This window comes from Vombatus ursinus, unplaced genomic scaffold (assembly GCF_900497805.2).
Source record: "Vombatus ursinus unplaced genomic scaffold, bare-nosed wombat genome assembly UNPS02014799.1, whole genome shotgun sequence".
Classification (NCBI taxonomy): domain Eukaryota; kingdom Metazoa; phylum Chordata; class Mammalia; order Diprotodontia; family Vombatidae; genus Vombatus; species Vombatus ursinus.
Genome location: NW_020954577.1, coordinates 44311632 through 44328553, shown reverse-complemented (window position 1 = coordinate 44328553; position 16922 = coordinate 44311632). Strand labels below are relative to the sequence as shown.

Here is a 16922-nt window from a genome sequence, read left to right as displayed (position 1 = left end):
TGACAATCTGGAGAACCCTAAAGAATTGATAAATGGTTAACATTCATAGAACAAGGGGATAGCATATTTGGATTGATTATTTTTTTTTAACTGGAAATACCTGCTCTGGAAGCTAAAGTAATAAACAAAGTTGACTAGAATGATTTAAAATAAAGGGGCAGAGCAATAAAAAATAGATATATAAATTCTTTTAAAGAATCAATACCTCAAATTGCATAAAATAAGAGCTGGAATTAAAGAATCTCACTGAATAAAAAATGAGTGTTATTCCCCTATTTATTTTGTATATTTTGTAAAATCTAGGTTGTCAAAGATCTAGATAAAGGGAAAATTAGGACCAAAGTAAATGTGGCTATGATCACACACAAACAACACTGGTTTTACTTGCAGTTCTATTTGTAGATAAACAAAAAAAATTTGTCACAAAATGATTATGTGGCCAATTGATTTGAAGTTATTCTTCCCACCAAGTTGGTAGTGACAGTCCAGTTGAATATTAGTAAATTACGACTGAGGGGGGTGGTACTTAACATATTCTTTACAAGATCACTTAATACTGACAGAATTCTTCTTTTAATGAGAAGAACAAAACTTAAATTACAATTAAATGCTGTAGCCAAACCCATCAAAAGTGGAAATGTTTATCGAACAATTAATAAACAGGCTACACTGTACTGAATATGTTTGTGGCCATGAAGCCAATGCTGGGTGTACACTAGGCCAACATCGAGGGAGGCTTCTTGCTATGCCGTCTTTTTTTTTTTTTTAAGGTGGTATATTGATTATTGATCAAGGATCCAAAATGCAACTGGACTTAAGGTACAAGAGAACAACAATCAATGATAAAGGTAACTTAGCACTCGTTTTAAAAGAAATCGTAGCTCTCTATGACAGACAAAATTCTCTTATGTTTCAAAGTAATGTTTTTAAGAGAGGAGAGGTATTTTTTTCGTCCTTCTAGTGTTTTTGAAAACGGCACAAGAGCTCCTGACCACATGTGGGCATGTTTTAAAAATCTGCACAACAGTAAGGTTTAGAATTTTGTAAGTGGGAAAGTGTGTTTGCTTAAGATGGTGGGAATGATACAATGAGAAGGGCTTCACTCTACTCTGGGTGAAGACACTCCCTTGCTTTGGGCCCAAGTAAAAAAAACCATTGACATGAGCTTATCACAGTGTTGCAGAGAGTGGAGGAGCCCTAACTTTGAGAGTGGCCAGAAAATGCCCTAAGACTCTTTCTTCTAACTCAAGGGTTGTCCTAGATCCAATCATTTCATAGTAGCAACCAACTTGAGCCACAACTGAAAATCAGATAGTCAAAACAAGCAAAAAGCGGATCACTGGAATCCCCAACTCCCAGCCAACAGTCTTGGGAAATATTTTTGTTACAGTCACTATACACCAACAACTGCCCCAAAGAACTCTGTTTTTGTTAAACCAACAGAGATTTATGCCTGTTTGTTATACAGGATAGGCATACAATTTTACACGAATACACACACACACATGCACGCGCGCACACACACGTATGTATCATGTCAAATTTAAGAAATAAGGGTTGGTGCGTCTGGGCTGCTGGTGAGTACGTGCCAACTGTAGTTCACAGAGAGCTACAAGGTAGAAAGGTGCCTTGTATATAGGAGCCTACTTGTTGTAGAAGCTTTTCCTTTACAAATTAGCCACAATGATGAAAGGTGTCAGGTAATTTCCCCATTGACCAATCTTACTCCTCTTCCCCCCACCCCAACGAAGAGGAAAAACGAATCTCCTCTGTGTACCTGCGGCGGCCATGTGTTCACTTGTCCTGATTGGCTGGAATCCCACAAAAGGAATTTGCATGGACAGTATGAGACCCACGATGTAGAAAGTGCTATATGCTACAAAGACAAAATGGGAAGCAAATTAAATTATACCCGAGAAGCACCACCAGACTTTATGCAGACATACTGTTCCACTTTTGTCTTGAAATTCTGCATTGACAGTTTGTTCACAGGACTTTTTTAGGACATTATTTTATGTGACTGAAAGTTGCTAAATGGTTATTAAAAGACACTGGCAGAGTTTCTCTGCCTGTACCAATGAAGTTACAGGTCTGGGAAGGAAAAAAATTCTCCTTGACCAATACTTTGCCTTCTTCCCAGCATATTCCTTTAGGTCCGAACTCTTGAGGTACTGCTCGTTGTCCTGTGAGGTCGGGAGGCCCAACTTCCCTCTCTGCTGGGCTACTAAGCAACTGCCTGACCTCTCTCTACCTCAACAGGCTAGAGCCCTACCACAGGAAGAAACAGGCATCATTCAAGTCACCGACATCTCAGACGCTGAGGGGTCTGCAGCTACAGAGCACTGTATCTGAGGGGGCACATTATGCTTGTCCTTTAGGAGCTTTATCAATCCTAACTATGCATGTTTTACACCAACTTCTCACCAACAGGAGCATCAATACGAAGCATCAATATGCTTGATTCCAAAAATCTCAGGATACTTTCTGTCACTTTAAACAACTAGTTATTAGCACAGTATCATTTCTGAGTAGAAGAATGTCAACAAGGGGTTTAATATTTTTAAGACAAAAGTCACTGCAGGACATGCATCGATGGCTAGACAGGCAGCTCCAGTCAGCACCTTCATTTCTGCACTTTTAAAAACATCTAATGGGGGGCAGGGGAGAGGGAGGGAGGAAAGAATGAAGAGAATTTGTAGCTTAAAAAATTTTAAAAACAAATGTTAAAAATTGTGTTTGACAGGTAATTTGGTAGAAAAACAAAATATTAATTTTTTTTAAAAAAAAAATCCAATATGGCACTGAGTACATATGTGTCCTATATTAATAAAAGAAGAGCTTACAAAATAATTACATCTGGGAAAATAATAAAGGGTTCTTGACTTGACCCCCAGGTTACTAAGCAGCTGTTATTACAACAGTCTGGAGGTGCCACCAATTTCAGGTTCATCTGCAATGAAGATGAAGCATCTCTGAAATTAAAATGCTTTAAAAGGAAAACAAGGATTCAATTCTATTTCTACAGGTGCTTGGATTTTTATGCACACCAAACATATCAGGCCAGGTATACCAGCACCATCAAGCGCTTGGCAAATAAATTCATCTCCATATTTAAAATATGGAGCGAATTATCCTGAACAGCGTCAGAAGCTACTAGACGACAGAGTAACTGAGTTCTCATTTTAGCCAAACTGCACAGGAAAGAATATGTTTCTTGGGAAAAACAAACAAACAAACAAACAAACAAAAAAACAAACAAAAAAACAACAAACCATTGGCAATAGTAGATATAGACTATGAACCGAGACATCAATAAAGACTCCAATATCAAGATTAAGAAATGACTGAAGCATCCATGTATCCTCTCTGTTTCTTAATTTTCTCATCCGCAAAATGAGCGTTTAGATTTGACCATTTCTCATAGGACCAAATCTATGGTCATGAGCCTAGAAAGATGGGCAGGAATTGCCTAGGATTTAAATTCATAAAAATCCACAAACCACATAAGGGATTAGCCGTAGACAGGCAGCTATTCCAGAAATGATACATTCAGCTTGTTCGAACATTTATTGAATGCCTCCCTCCACCACCAGAGCTGATGAACTGTGGGACATAAAGAAAAAGAACCTCAATCCCACCAATGCCACGTCTCAAGAAGCTGATACTCCAGGAGGGAAAAGAGGACATGTCCATCCACAAGCAACTGTACTACCAGGTGCAATAAGGAGAATAAAGAACATAAAAGCCCACGTTTGTCATCACCCCCTGAAATTTACAAAGCATTTTCTTCAAAGCCCAGTGACAAAGTACAAAGACGATCATCTCATTTTACAACCGGGAAACTAAAGGCTAATTCAGAGAAGGTTGAGATTATTTTCAGCTGGATCAAGAAAGGTTCTATGTCACTGAGAATCAGCCAATACATCAAGTTCAATCGATTTGAAATAGTAACGTGACAGCATGTTGAAGTTAGAAAGGACTTCCTAGTGACAAGTTCAAACAGAAGGGTGGGGAAGGGGTCATGGTGGAGTCTAGAGACCAAGGTTGGAGCAAAGTCAGCCCCTGTCCCAGAAAGAAAGAGCTGCAGTCTTGGCCAGAGAGGCCTCTGTGCAAATGGGGAAACTGGGCAAACACCACCACCCTTGATGCTCCATGGGACACACACACAAAAAAACCATGCAAAATCCCAACCCTCCAAGAGCTCAGGAGGCAGGAAAGAAGTTTCTGTGGCTCAACTGTAGGTAGACACCAAGGAACATTCTCAAGAATTAATGAGGCTTCTTGGGCACCAACTTCCTAATGCCTGGAAGAGGTACCTGGATGGCTCCAAATGAAAAGCAGAAGATTCCCAACCACCTCAAGAAATGCATACTTGGCAGGTGCCTTGTCTCCAGCAGACACTGAGCACATCTGCTGAGCTGAACAACTAAGGTGGTTTGTTGTCTAGATGGCAGAAACGAGGTGACTTCTAGTATGAGTATAGTGTGCAATCAGAAGGGGACACTGCCACTGTCTGCTGCTGAGGGCAGGGTGCAGTACTGACGTGGTTACTTCCATCCCTTTCCACTTTAAAATCCTCTGACTGTATAGACTTGTCTACTGCCAAACCCTGGTGGATCCAGATTTCTGAAAGGGACAGATCAAATTTGGAGGTGTCCCGAAGGGTTCAGTCCTGGGGCCCTCTTCTCTCCTCCCTCTATACTACCTCATTTGGAGATCTCATCAGCTCCCATGGATTGAATTACCATCTCTGTGTGGATGGTTCTCAAATCTACCTTTCCTACCCCAATCTCTCTGCTCACCTCTAATCTCATTCTAACTGCCTCTCAAACAACTTGTATTAGATGTCTAGTAGATCTTAAACTCATTATGTTCAAAACAAAATTCATTATCTTTCCCCCTAAATCCTCCCCACTTCTTACCTTTCCTAACCTCCCAGTCTCTCAAATTAGGAGTCATTCTGGACACATTCTGGTCACTTATCAGCCCCCCGCCCTGGCCTACTCCATATTCAATACATTGCCAAGACCTGCTGATGTCACCTTTGCAGTATCACATCCTGTGACCTATTCCTCTATCCCACCTCAACTACATATAGAGACGGTCATACCTTCCCAAAAAAACAAAACTCTGAAATCCCTCTATCTGATTGTGATCTGTTGTCATTCCACGTCTCTCTCTACCTTGCAGCCTCCCATAGCCTGGCCTTCACCTTCACTGTGACCTCCAACCCCTCTATCACTTTGTAGTGTTCCCAGGATATCCCTTTGCACTGGTTATCCTCTCCTCCCTTCCTCATCTTGATCCTTTTTGTAATTCAACTAGAGTTGTTGTGATCTAGTTCCCGTCTCTTGCATCCTTGACCCTCCTTCCTAAAAATTCGAAATTGAACCCCCCTCTCCCATTCAATCAACTCCCCTAGCTTCCTATGGCCTCCGAGGTCAAACAGGAAATCCTCTGGGCTTTTAGAGCCTCCATAATCTAGCCCCTTCCCATCTTTCTCCCTATTTTTATCATGGCATATGCCATCTAAAAAGTATTAATGTCCATTGTATCGAACCATTTCTTTAGGACCTCCCAGCTTTCCTAAGCTCGGTATATCCCATTGAGTCAACCTATATATACTGAATGCCTTGTATGTGGTGGGTAAAGTGAGGAATGCTGAGGTGCTGAACCAGCCCCAGACCCGCCAAGGACAGAAGCCATGCGTATAAATAACCCTGATAGGCAGCATGTGCTAAGTGCCACAAGTGAGTAGAACAAACTGCTATAGGAGCTCCCAAGGACATATCACTTTCCCTTCTTCACACATGCACCCAACAGCAAGTGTATACTACAACTCTCTATCTTGTTGCAAAGGGCCTAACCCAACAGCAGTCCATCCAGATTCCTTGCCATCAGCACTCCTTGGCTGGGCTCCTTTTCACTGAGAGCCTTTGGAGACCCTGAGGAAGCTGCTCATGATGCTGGGCTATCTCTTCTCATTGTTCAAATCAAGGTCAAAGGGGCTTGCTACGAAAGTTGTAAACTTTAAGAAAATACACTATGACTGTTGTAAATCATTCATTATATCATGAAAATGTTACAACACTGCCATCCTGTGGAACTAGAGTAATTGGCATTCATCACAGCATTTCTATTTAGTATTTACTGAATGCATTCTACAGAAAGCACCACAAGGAAGATGCCTGGGAGTCACATGCTAGGCTTAGGTTTTGTCTAATTCTTAAATACCATTTCTCTAGTTGAGAACAACTCTATATATGTTTGTGAGGAAATTACCCTGAATATATGTAGACACAAATAATAAAAATGATTAAAAATACCCCCCCATATACCAACCCAATTCCCCCCCCCCAAATCCCTTTATTCCTTATCAGGAGAATAAAGGAAGGGAAAGGGGAAAAAACCAGCTAGATAGGGCTATGGTGGAACTACACATTTAGAGCTGCGAGGGAGCTTAAAGGTCACCTATTCTGGGAAGGAAGGAGGAGGGATAGAGGTACACAGAAGAAAAGGGAAAAGGGCACAGGGAAAATACAAAAGAAAGGAAGAGAGAGAGGGAAAAGAAGAGGGAAGGAGGGCCAGTGTATAAAAGTAATACAATGGCCCCTTCATCAAAGAAGGAAAGGAGGAAGAGCTCAGAAGCAGCAGCTAATCCAAGTCAAATTTTGTACTCTTGGTAGCAGAGAAAATAAAAAGTCTGACAAGAATTTGAAGCTTTTGGTTAAAATTATTTCCTGGGACAACACCTGGACATTATTGGCCTCTAGTCCATGAACACAGCTGATTTAAGAACTCCACATCGTGGAAGCCTGGGGCAGAGACCACCTTCCATCAAGCCTGAGAAGGCCCTCCTGGTCCTTTAGGTGCTGGCTCGGTCTCTCTCTTATACATTTCAAAATCACAGACAAATCAATTATTTGGTAAAATGAAGAGGTTAACTTTAATAAAATAAACTGATTTAAGTAAAATAAACGGATTAAAAATATTGATCAAATGGCTTGCTACATGTGAGAGGACTGTACTATTGTGACGTATATAAAAATGTTAAGAGCTCACAGCTCCCCAAGGGATGAGAAACTCAATATAAAGCAGTGAGAGTCAAATGAATGGTGCAAAAAATAAACCCTCTGGACATTCCAAGGAGACAGAGGGGGTAGCACAGAGCTGGGCAGCAAGGGGAGGATTCTAACAGCCCAAATCAACCCAAGGGGAGCCCCTTAGGGGAGCAATTGGGAAGCTGAAGCCACTGCAGAAGGGCTCAAATATCAGCCTGAAGAGCACGAATTTGAGCCTGGGAGCAGAGGAAGACAGGAGCTTTTAGAGCAGAAGGTAACGCGATCCAAGCAATGTTTTAGGCAGATTAATCTGCCAGTGGCATGCAGGCTTACCAAGGGCATGGGGTGGCGGGAGAGAGGAAGGGAAGAAGAGAGGGGGAGGAGGGGAAGAGGAAGAGAGAGAGACACAGAGAGAGAGAAAGGGCTAGAGAGTGAGAGACAGAGAGAGGGAGAGACAGAGGAGGCGCAGAGAGGAGAGGACTTAACCAGCTAGAGCAGCTCATCTGCACAAAGTCGCACAGCTGCAGCCCAACTCTCCGATGAGTCTTTTCTTCCCCAATGACAGTGTGAGGTTTTTGAGAGCGGGGACAGCCTTCTTATTCTAGTTGCTATTATTATTTGTATCCACAACACCGAGCAGAGTGTTTGGCATACAGAAAACACTGAATAAATGCTTTTTCATTCATTCATCATTAATAACGCATAGGACTACACGTTATAGGAGGCGGTTAGTTGGCTCAGTGGATACAGCACTGGGCCTGGAGTTAGGAAGACCTGAATTCAAATCCAGCTATATTCACTTACTAGTTGTGTGACCCTAAGCAAGCCCCGTAACCTCTGTTTGGAGCAGGAAATGGCAAACCACTCCAGTATCTTTGCCAAGAAAACCCCATGGGTAGCACTGGCATGCTACGGTCCACGAGGACACAAAGCGATGGACATAACTGAATGACTGAACAAGCAGTAGCAGAGAAATACATACGACTTCACCCCCAGATAAAACAAACAAAAATTTTACGAGATGAGCAAGTAAGAAAAAAAAGTCCTGAAAAAAATTCTGCTATGATGGAGTCGTGTCATACTTAACAGCCAACAAGCTAGCTCCCAGACTGCCTTTCTACATCAGCCTCTCAGATTCAGCCTTCCAATTCCTGTAAACACTTCAGTGTTTGTTTAAGCACAACACTACTGAAGCCAGAGAACACTGATTTTTAAAAATCACCTTTAAGGAATCATTCTGAATGAAACCATTATGCATCGAGTGGAGGAGGGACAATTCAGATCTCTTAATCTCCATTTAAAAAAGCATATGATTTTATCGATTGTATTTGTAGAACAATTAAGCACCCAGCTATGCTGGAAGTAACAAAACCACCTGAGGCCCCTAATATGCATTTGAGGGCTTGCTGTGATGCTCTCACCAGAAGTGGAAGAAATTCCAAATGCAGCCCCTCTGCAAAGCATCAGGCTACAAAGAGAGTCTGCCCCTCCATGAAAACTCCTCACAGTCTGAAAAGAAAGAAGAGAGGAGTGGAATCCTACAATTTGTCTCGGTAAATGTCATTACAACAATAATATTGACATAATTAAAGACTGGACTGTTTCTTGGGGTTCTGACCCATATGAGAATGACCCAAGGTCTTCCATATTATTTATTTCCTTAGTTTTCCTATTGCATCCACTGCAGTTTGCTCTGTGAATTTTTTCCCCCAATGCAAAAATCACTTGTTTTGAAGTTCCTTAAGTACTTGAGGTCAGACTGAAGCTTCTTGGGAGTTATTCCGGTTAAAAGGATCCCCTACTTGCTGGGTAAGTACCCCTTTGCTTTAGCTCCTAATATTTGCTTTAAGGTGAACGCTTTCCATGTGCGCAGCAGTCTGCGGTGAATTAACAGGGGGCTTTCCCCTCCACTGTTTCCTTTGATGTGGCAACCCTGTAAGAAGGACAAGAGACACTCTCCGAGAACGAGGGGAGCCTGGCCAAGAGAGACACGAAGATACGAAGGGGATCGCCAGGAGAAAGGATCCCGGACAAGAGAAGCAAAGGAACAGGGGGAGTGGGACTGGGGCTGGAGACCGCAGGGAGAAAATGGAGGCGTTTGCCTTTAAGTTTTATGGACCCACAAAATACCTGCTGGACTTAAGGTCGACCTGCAAGATTTTCTCATTCTATTATTCCCACTAGACAAAAGAGGAAACAAATTCAAAGCACTCTGTTATCTGCCAAGATCACACAGATGGTGAAGGGAGTATCAAACACATCTGACCAGGCTATGATCTCATTTTCAGAAAACTCAAAATTCTGAATATCCATTAAAACAATACTAAGAAAAAACACTGGGTCTGAATCTTATTATTGAATGTCTGATATTTTCTAAAGAACTCACCAAAATAACAACTGGTTTCAGTTTTCAGTGTAAAATGATGGCTATAATGCTGGCTTGGCATTAAGACCTGAGTTCAAATTCTGTCTCAGACACTTATTAGCTGCATCAAATGAGATAACACATGTGAAGCACTCTTCAAACCTGAGAGGGCTACATGAATGCTGGCTGTGATTCTCGCCTACGACAGAACTAGAAAGCAACAGGGATTTAAAGATTGTACAGGAAAAGCACTTTGGAAATAAGGGCTAAGCTAATTCCAGGTAAAGACAAAGCTTCTCTCTCACAAGATAAAAGGGGTGGAGCTACTGCTAATCCTAGACTTATCTCTGACCAAAGTGGAAAAAACCCATGGCAATTTGGAAATGACAGCTTGGAAGAAAATGACCATGTCCTATAAAAACAATATTGAAGAAAGGAAATACGAGGCACGTCATACGTGGCTACACCTTGAAAAGTTGGTTTCAAAAAACCAACTAGGAAAGAGGTTGTTATTGTAAGGTGAAAGATTCCAATGGAGTATGACTCATAGTCAATAGGAAAGTCTACAAAGGGAAGCTGCCACGGTTGTTTACTATCTGCTGAGCACCTGTAGTATACTGCTCAGCACAGCAAATAATACAGGTGCCAGGGGCCTGCGCTGGGAATTTAGCTTTAATTGTGCACACTCATTTCAACTTCTGCAGTAAGAATAGTGACATGTCAGGGAAGTGAAATCTTTAGTCTGACGTTTCAGCTCTATAACAGACCAAATGGTCAATAAAACTTATTAAGCCCTTGCTAAGATGAGACTGGAGGCAGTCACCCAGCAAGGCCCTGCAGAAGCAATCTGCGCAGTGGGTTACGAGCTCTGGCCAGCCTCCACCCAGCAGTTTACACCAACTTATATGGAGGATAGGAAAGTCTCCATTCTTCATTTTAATTCTACAAAGACTAAAATTTTAGTGTGCGGCTAATAAAAAAAAATTAAAATACTTAAAAACCCAGGGTCCAACAACTTTCTGCCTATAAGAAAGAAACTCTATTTAGGGATGATATTCTGTCATGACCCTTTCAAACACTCCTCAAATCTAACTTCTATTCAGGTTGGGTGAGACGCTAAGGCTGTCTATGAAATAAGATTAACAATACCCACAAAATAATAATCAATTAACTAATTATCTATCTAATTACCTATTGAAAGATACTGAATCTCTACGCTAATAATGGCAAACAAAAGAGCTAAAAGAATTTCATCTTTACAATTTTAACTGCTGCAAAACACAAACTGCACCGAAATTCATCAAAAGAGGGTTATGTTGGTGACATGTAAAAAATCTTGTTATCACGATGGTATCATTCCACAAGAGAAGTGGCCAAAGGATGTGAACAAGTTCTAAGAAAAACTGCAAGCTATAAACAACTTTGTGAAAGAATGCTCCAAATAGGTAACATGTGGAATGCACATCAAAATCCTGAAGTTTCACCTCACAGCCTGCAACTACTTATCAAAAATAACAAAAGATGGGAAAGGCCAGTGTTGGAGGGGTTGTGGGCAATGGGCACCTGGGCCTCGCTGATGGATCTGTGAACTGGTAAAACCATTTGGGAAGCAATCTGGAATTAGGCAAATCAAGTGACTAAACTATCCTTCTCCTCTGAGTCAGAGATTCCATTAGTACGCTTATGCTCTAAAGGGCCGTTAATAAGAAAGTCCTCACACACACCAAAATAGTTATAGCTGCACTTTTTGGACAGCAAAGTTAGCCCACCCATCGAGGAAATGGCTAAACACACTGTGGCTCATGAATTCGAGCAAAACGTTCCCGTACTGTGAGAAATGGTGAGTGGGATGAGGGCAGAGAAGCCTGGACATAGATGTGAACTGACACAGAACCACACGGTGACGACCACCCGGACAGGCAGCTCACACGCATTACAAGTGAAAGCTACAGAATCATAAAGCATAAGCGAGGCTGGAAACGACTCTCACCTACTGCTGGCATTGGTGGGGGGTCTCTTTCTATACACTGATCACTTAAGTGGATTTTTTTTTTGTCCTTTTGTCACATTTTGCTATGTGATGGCTATGGGAGGGGGAGGGATATTGGGGAAAATGATGGTGATATAAAAACAAAAGCTGTTTTATAAAATAAAAACTTTTTCTGGGTGTGAGGGCAGAGGGCCTGGAATTTCCTAAAATCTTTTTTTTTTTTTTTTCCGGCTGAAATTCAGGACAACGGCTGCAGATAATGCAGAGTAATTTCTTTCATAATCCCTTTACAAACTTAGAATAGCTGGAAAGAACAACTGATGTGAAGTCAAAGAGACCTGGGTCCAAGTCAGTATGATTCCTTACAGAAAAGGCCCATTCCACATAGATGACCCAGTGTGCCCAAAGACTGCTCTGAGGGTTCATCGGCCAAACCCTCAACAGCTTCATTACAAACACATTTTGTACCTGCCTTTCTCCTACATAATGGTTTTCTTACAGTAATCACCAGTCAACATTACCTACAATTCTTAAACAACAAAAATATGTACTAGCTTACACTACCAGAAGCCTAAGTGGCTCTATGGAGAGAGTGCTCTCCACAGGAGTCAGGAAGACCTGAGTTCAAATTCAGCCTCAAAAACTTACTAGCTGTGTGATCCTGGGCAAGTCATTCTTAACTTCTGTTTGCTTTAATCTACCAGAGGAGGAAATGACAAACTACTCCAGTACCTTTGCCAAGAAAACCCCAAGGACATTATGGTCCACAGGGTCACAAAGAGAATCACGTAACTGAACAACAACAACAACAAAAAAAACTGACTAGGTCCCCAGCTCCTAGCCTCGTGGCTTAGACATACTGGGTACTTAATGTTTAGTGAATGGATTACAAACTGGTGAACTCCTCTTTATTCTAACATGTGTGGGATCATGAATACAGCCAGCCCACTTTTGGGGGGCTTCCAATACAGGTTGCTAGAGCAATCTTCCTAAAACATCACTGCTGTTTTTCTTTCAACCAATAAAATTACATTTTCCCCAATTCTCAAAATGGGGACTGCCAGTGAAATGAAGAGCTCCTCCGGACTTGGCCTCCCACGGCGCCACATGCAGAGGCACGTCCTGGAGGGCGGGCCCCTCTGCAGGGCTCAGAGTCGACAAAGCCTCCACACTGTAGAAGAACTGATATACAAATGCAAGGTAAGTAAGGGGATGGCAAGACAGCACCTGCATCATCTGGTCCTGATGGTCACAAATGGGAAGCAGGTCAAGCAGGTGAGGGATGGCTGGAGAACACGCCGGACAAAGAGGCCGGCGACTGCAAAGGGTGGCAATGCTTGGCTGGGTCAGGGGGCGGTGGCAGAAAATGTGGTGAAAGCTTGTTCTCTCAGCCTCCAATGACTGGGATGCGTTTTTACTGCTCCCAGTCATTCCTGAGCTAGACAGAGCCTACCCAGTCCGACATGCAGCTGTTTTTCCAGAGGAATACACGGTGCTCAGCATTCCTATGATTCACTGTGCAGAATGTTCAGAGATATACTCATTTTCCCTTTGTTGTTGCTTTAGTCCAATGATTTTATTAAGCATAGGGAATTGGGCAGACATCCCTTGCACTGATGAGCAAATTGTCTGTAATTTATAGCATTAAAAAACTTGCCAGAGGCACCAAGAAATCAAGAGCCCTGTTCATGGCTACAGGACTCATACATAAAGTTTCTCATGCTGAGGCGGGCCGGCCTACTGCCTACTACACCACACCACCCCTCTTATTAATTACCGTCAGCCCCCAGAGACCAGAAATCACATCGTATACTCCTCTGTATCTTCCCCAAAGGGCCTGACATACTGCCATGTCCATAGTGAATGTCCAACAAACACTTGTTCAATATGTAAAAAAATCAAATTAAGTAGGAAAACTGTGATTACACCAGGAAAGGGGGGAGGAGGACACTGGTCAAGGAAGAGCAAGCAGAAACAAATTGAATTTAGCACATTGGATCCTTGTAATACTAAAACCTGACCAAACCAAAAGTTACTAGAGCCTCAGGTCTTAGAAGGACCACAATCTAAAAACATCAACTCTCTCTAGAACCAAAGAATGTTGGGCTGAACATTCAGCTTAGGTTATCGTGCTACATTTCTTCCTGTAAGCAAACTCTGATTTTACACGGATTCAAAACCTATGTGTGACTTTGTATTCCCTGATTTTCTGTCTTAGGCAAAAATGTTGCTCCATCTATAATGTGTCAGATTCCTCTCTAGTCTCTTACAAGATGCTTTGCAGTTATCTTATTTCACGACCATTCGGCTTAGTAGAAACAAGAGACAATATGCTGGAAATAAAACCCCCAAATATGGAGTCAGGGTTGGAATGGCAGGGTGGGAAAGGAGGGGGGAGAACCCCAGCCCTGGGTTCACATTCTGCCTCTGACCTATTTTGATGCACGACCCTGTGCAAGTCCCTCAACCTCTAGTCCAAGACTAGAAGAAGCAGGGCAGTTGTTAGCATCACAGGCAAACATGACCTCTGAATTCCTGACTTGACTTTCCTATTCACTCACTAAGGAACTTTTTATATGCAGTATATCCCAACAAATGTAATTGTGAAGCATTAGGATGGAGTAAAGGATTGCTGTGCTCTGTTCATCATAATGATGGTCCCCAATTAATAATGATGATGATGACCTGATATAGCGTTTACTGTTTGTAAAGCACTAAGTACTTTACAAATATTACCTCATTTGAGCCTCATATCAACCCTAAGAAGTAAATGATGTTATTATCCTCACTTTACAGATGACGAAAATGAGACAGAGCTTAAGTGACTTGCCCAGGGTCACACCCCTAGGAAGTGTTTGAGGCTGGATTTGAACACAGGTCTTCTTGATTCCTGGCCCAGAGCTCTATCCGCTGTGCTACCTAGCTACCCCATTAGGAAATGTCATTCTAGACAACAAATGGGATTTATACTGTAGGGATCTCACTATTAAAAAATTAGTTGCTGCTAGCCTATTTCTCAGTACTATTTCAAGGTACTGGAGACAGATGAAATGAGCCTCCAACATAGGGAGGAGGAGGGGCATCCCACACATAGACTGGGCTTGGCTCCTGGTACGCTGGCATTCCATGGGGACAGGATGGTAAAGGGCTGCTATTTTATCCAGTAGCATAGGAGGTGGTGATCAAGAGGCCTCCAAACCGGTCCCTGAGAGGGGGCCCTTCCAGACTCAGGGCGTGTCTGAGGGAACTTGTAGATAACAGACTCGGGGGCAGGTACAGCGTGTAAACAAAGGCCCCCCAATGGAACCAGCACAGACTCTGCAGACAGAGTATGCGGGTTCTCACTGCCTCTGAAGCTACTTGGATGGACGGCCACGGGCACGCCACTTCATCTCCTCCCCGTGCTTCACTTTCCCCATCTGAAAAATGCCTTAGAGACCTCTTTCTAGCTTAATATCCACCTCCACCAGGATCCCGACACTTGGGATAATGTGGAGCTAAGGCCCCGATGGACTCGGGAAGTGGGGCAGCTATTCCTTCCATTGGAGGTAGCAGGCTCCTGAGTGGGGATGACAGGAGGAACAGGCAGGATGATAGGGGACGCCCCCAATCGGAGAGTTTGCTGCTGAACAAGTCTGGGGATCGTCTGCCTTCTCTGCAGTCAACGCTGTTCTTTTACAGATTTCCCAGGATGACAGCTTCTTTAAAGAAGCCAGGCTGGAGCTGCCCTGATCTTCTCCAGGGGCGAAGATTGTGGCCTCTGACGTGACCGCAAAAACAGGAGCTTGGGACACTTCTTGTCAAGAAAGTCCATTTCACTTCCTTCTAGTTCATTCAGTGTGTGTCACATCCAGCACCTTTCGAGCTTCTTCAAGTAACGAGCTTTTGGATCCTGGCCTGATCTACGCGGGCACTAAAGATAATGCAGAGTGAAGGAGCCCAGGAAATCCTAGCCCAGTCGTCACTGGATGTTGCCTTAGTTTGGAGAACTTGACTGGTTTTGTCATGGGATTTTCTCCACTACATTTCTGCCCCATCTTCGTGGTGGTTATTTGCTAAGGCACCTCAATACTACAAGCTGAGCTAATGAAGTGACCCATGAAATTCTTTATTGTCACTGGGGTACAATAAAACCAACCCTCCTAACAGACACTGAGAAAAGAGAGCCTGGGAGCTGTCTGTCCAGTTAACCACCATCTCTTTATGTTTCCCAGCTTCATTTACAAGGAGAATGTCAATATGGAGGAGCTTTCATTTCTCCAGTAGTATTCCAGTAGTATTTATTAGACAAAAATGGGATGTCATACTAGTAATAAGTAAATCAATGTTCACAAACCATTTAAGAACTGCTAGTAAAGCATTTCTTAAAATTTAATTTAATTTTTTAAAAATTTCCCTGAAACCCAATAGCCAGACACATTCTGAGGATTGGGTTTCGTGGCCTGGCTGCGGGATGTGGGAAAGAAGGCTTTGCTAACTAATTCTAAGTCAGATGTTCCGTTTTTTCAGGAAGCAGTGCTCTGAGGAGCAGGCCTAAATTCAAACAATGGAAAACCTGTATGGACGAATGCAGAATAAAGCAGAACCAAGAAAACAATACAAAGAGCAATAATGATGTAAACTTAAAAACTAAAACGAAGCCAAAGGCCAGGTCGTTCTAAGGACCTATTTCAGTCCTGGAGATGAAGAGATTCCCTGTCCTGGAGCGTCTGTGCTCATAGACTGCTCCTGTCAAACATGGGTACTACACTGGGTTTGTTCTGCTCACCTGTGACAAAGAAGGCTTCCCTCACCCCCCCGGCTCGGGGTGAGGAGCAGAAAAATCTAGAAATGACTGAGCCAAATGAATACAAAAGTCAAAAACTAAAATGGAAAGAAAGACATGGCGTTTTTCTGCCATGGGGTGACAAACTTCACAGAATACTGCCCCCTCCCCAAAGGAAATAGAATATACTTCTCAAAAGCCAAAGTTTTGCTCAGGCAGGTGAGGGATGTTTGTGACACTGTTTCCAAACATGATTAGAAACTCGACTGAAGTTCATAGTAAGACTGTGGATTTAGAGCGCAAGTTTTCTTTTATAGCTAACTAGCCAAAGACCCATCTGTGTTGTAAAAGACAATCTCAAAGGGTGAATCAGCTCTCATTAATCATTCAGTTCAGTTACCACATTATGAAAACGATCTCTTGGAAAAAACTCTTCTTCACACTATACTGTAGCAAGATTCTGTAGGATGAGCCAAGGCTCAAGATACGTCACCAAGGTGGAGCTTTTCAAAGCACCAGAGTCTGCTTCAGTTTTGAAAATCATCATTGTGTAAAACGAATCACCCCCGCCCCCCAAATAGCTGCAGCCAAAATGTACAGAATGTTTTCAAGATTACAAAGTGCTTTCTGTGAAGTAGTGCTATAGAGAGTTTCTCTATTTGACAGGTAAAGAAACTGAGGTTCTGAGAAATCCCATGCCTTACCTGTGACCACATGGCTAAAAGTATGTGTGTGGGGGTG

At 42.6% G+C, this 16922-nt stretch overlaps 1 protein-coding gene across 1 annotated transcript in view; it reads right to left on the bottom strand.

Moving 5' to 3' along the window:
* STT3B (STT3B, catalytic subunit of the oligosaccharyltransferase complex) overlaps window positions 1–16922 on the bottom strand; it is a 94472-nt gene that overhangs the window by 21263 nt on the left and 56287 nt on the right. Inside the window, exon 6 of the mRNA XM_027872256.1 lies at window positions 1778–1876. Coding sequence (XP_027728057.1) covers window positions 1778–1876 — 99 coding nt within the window. The remainder of the gene's footprint in view (window positions 1–1777; window positions 1877–16922) is intronic.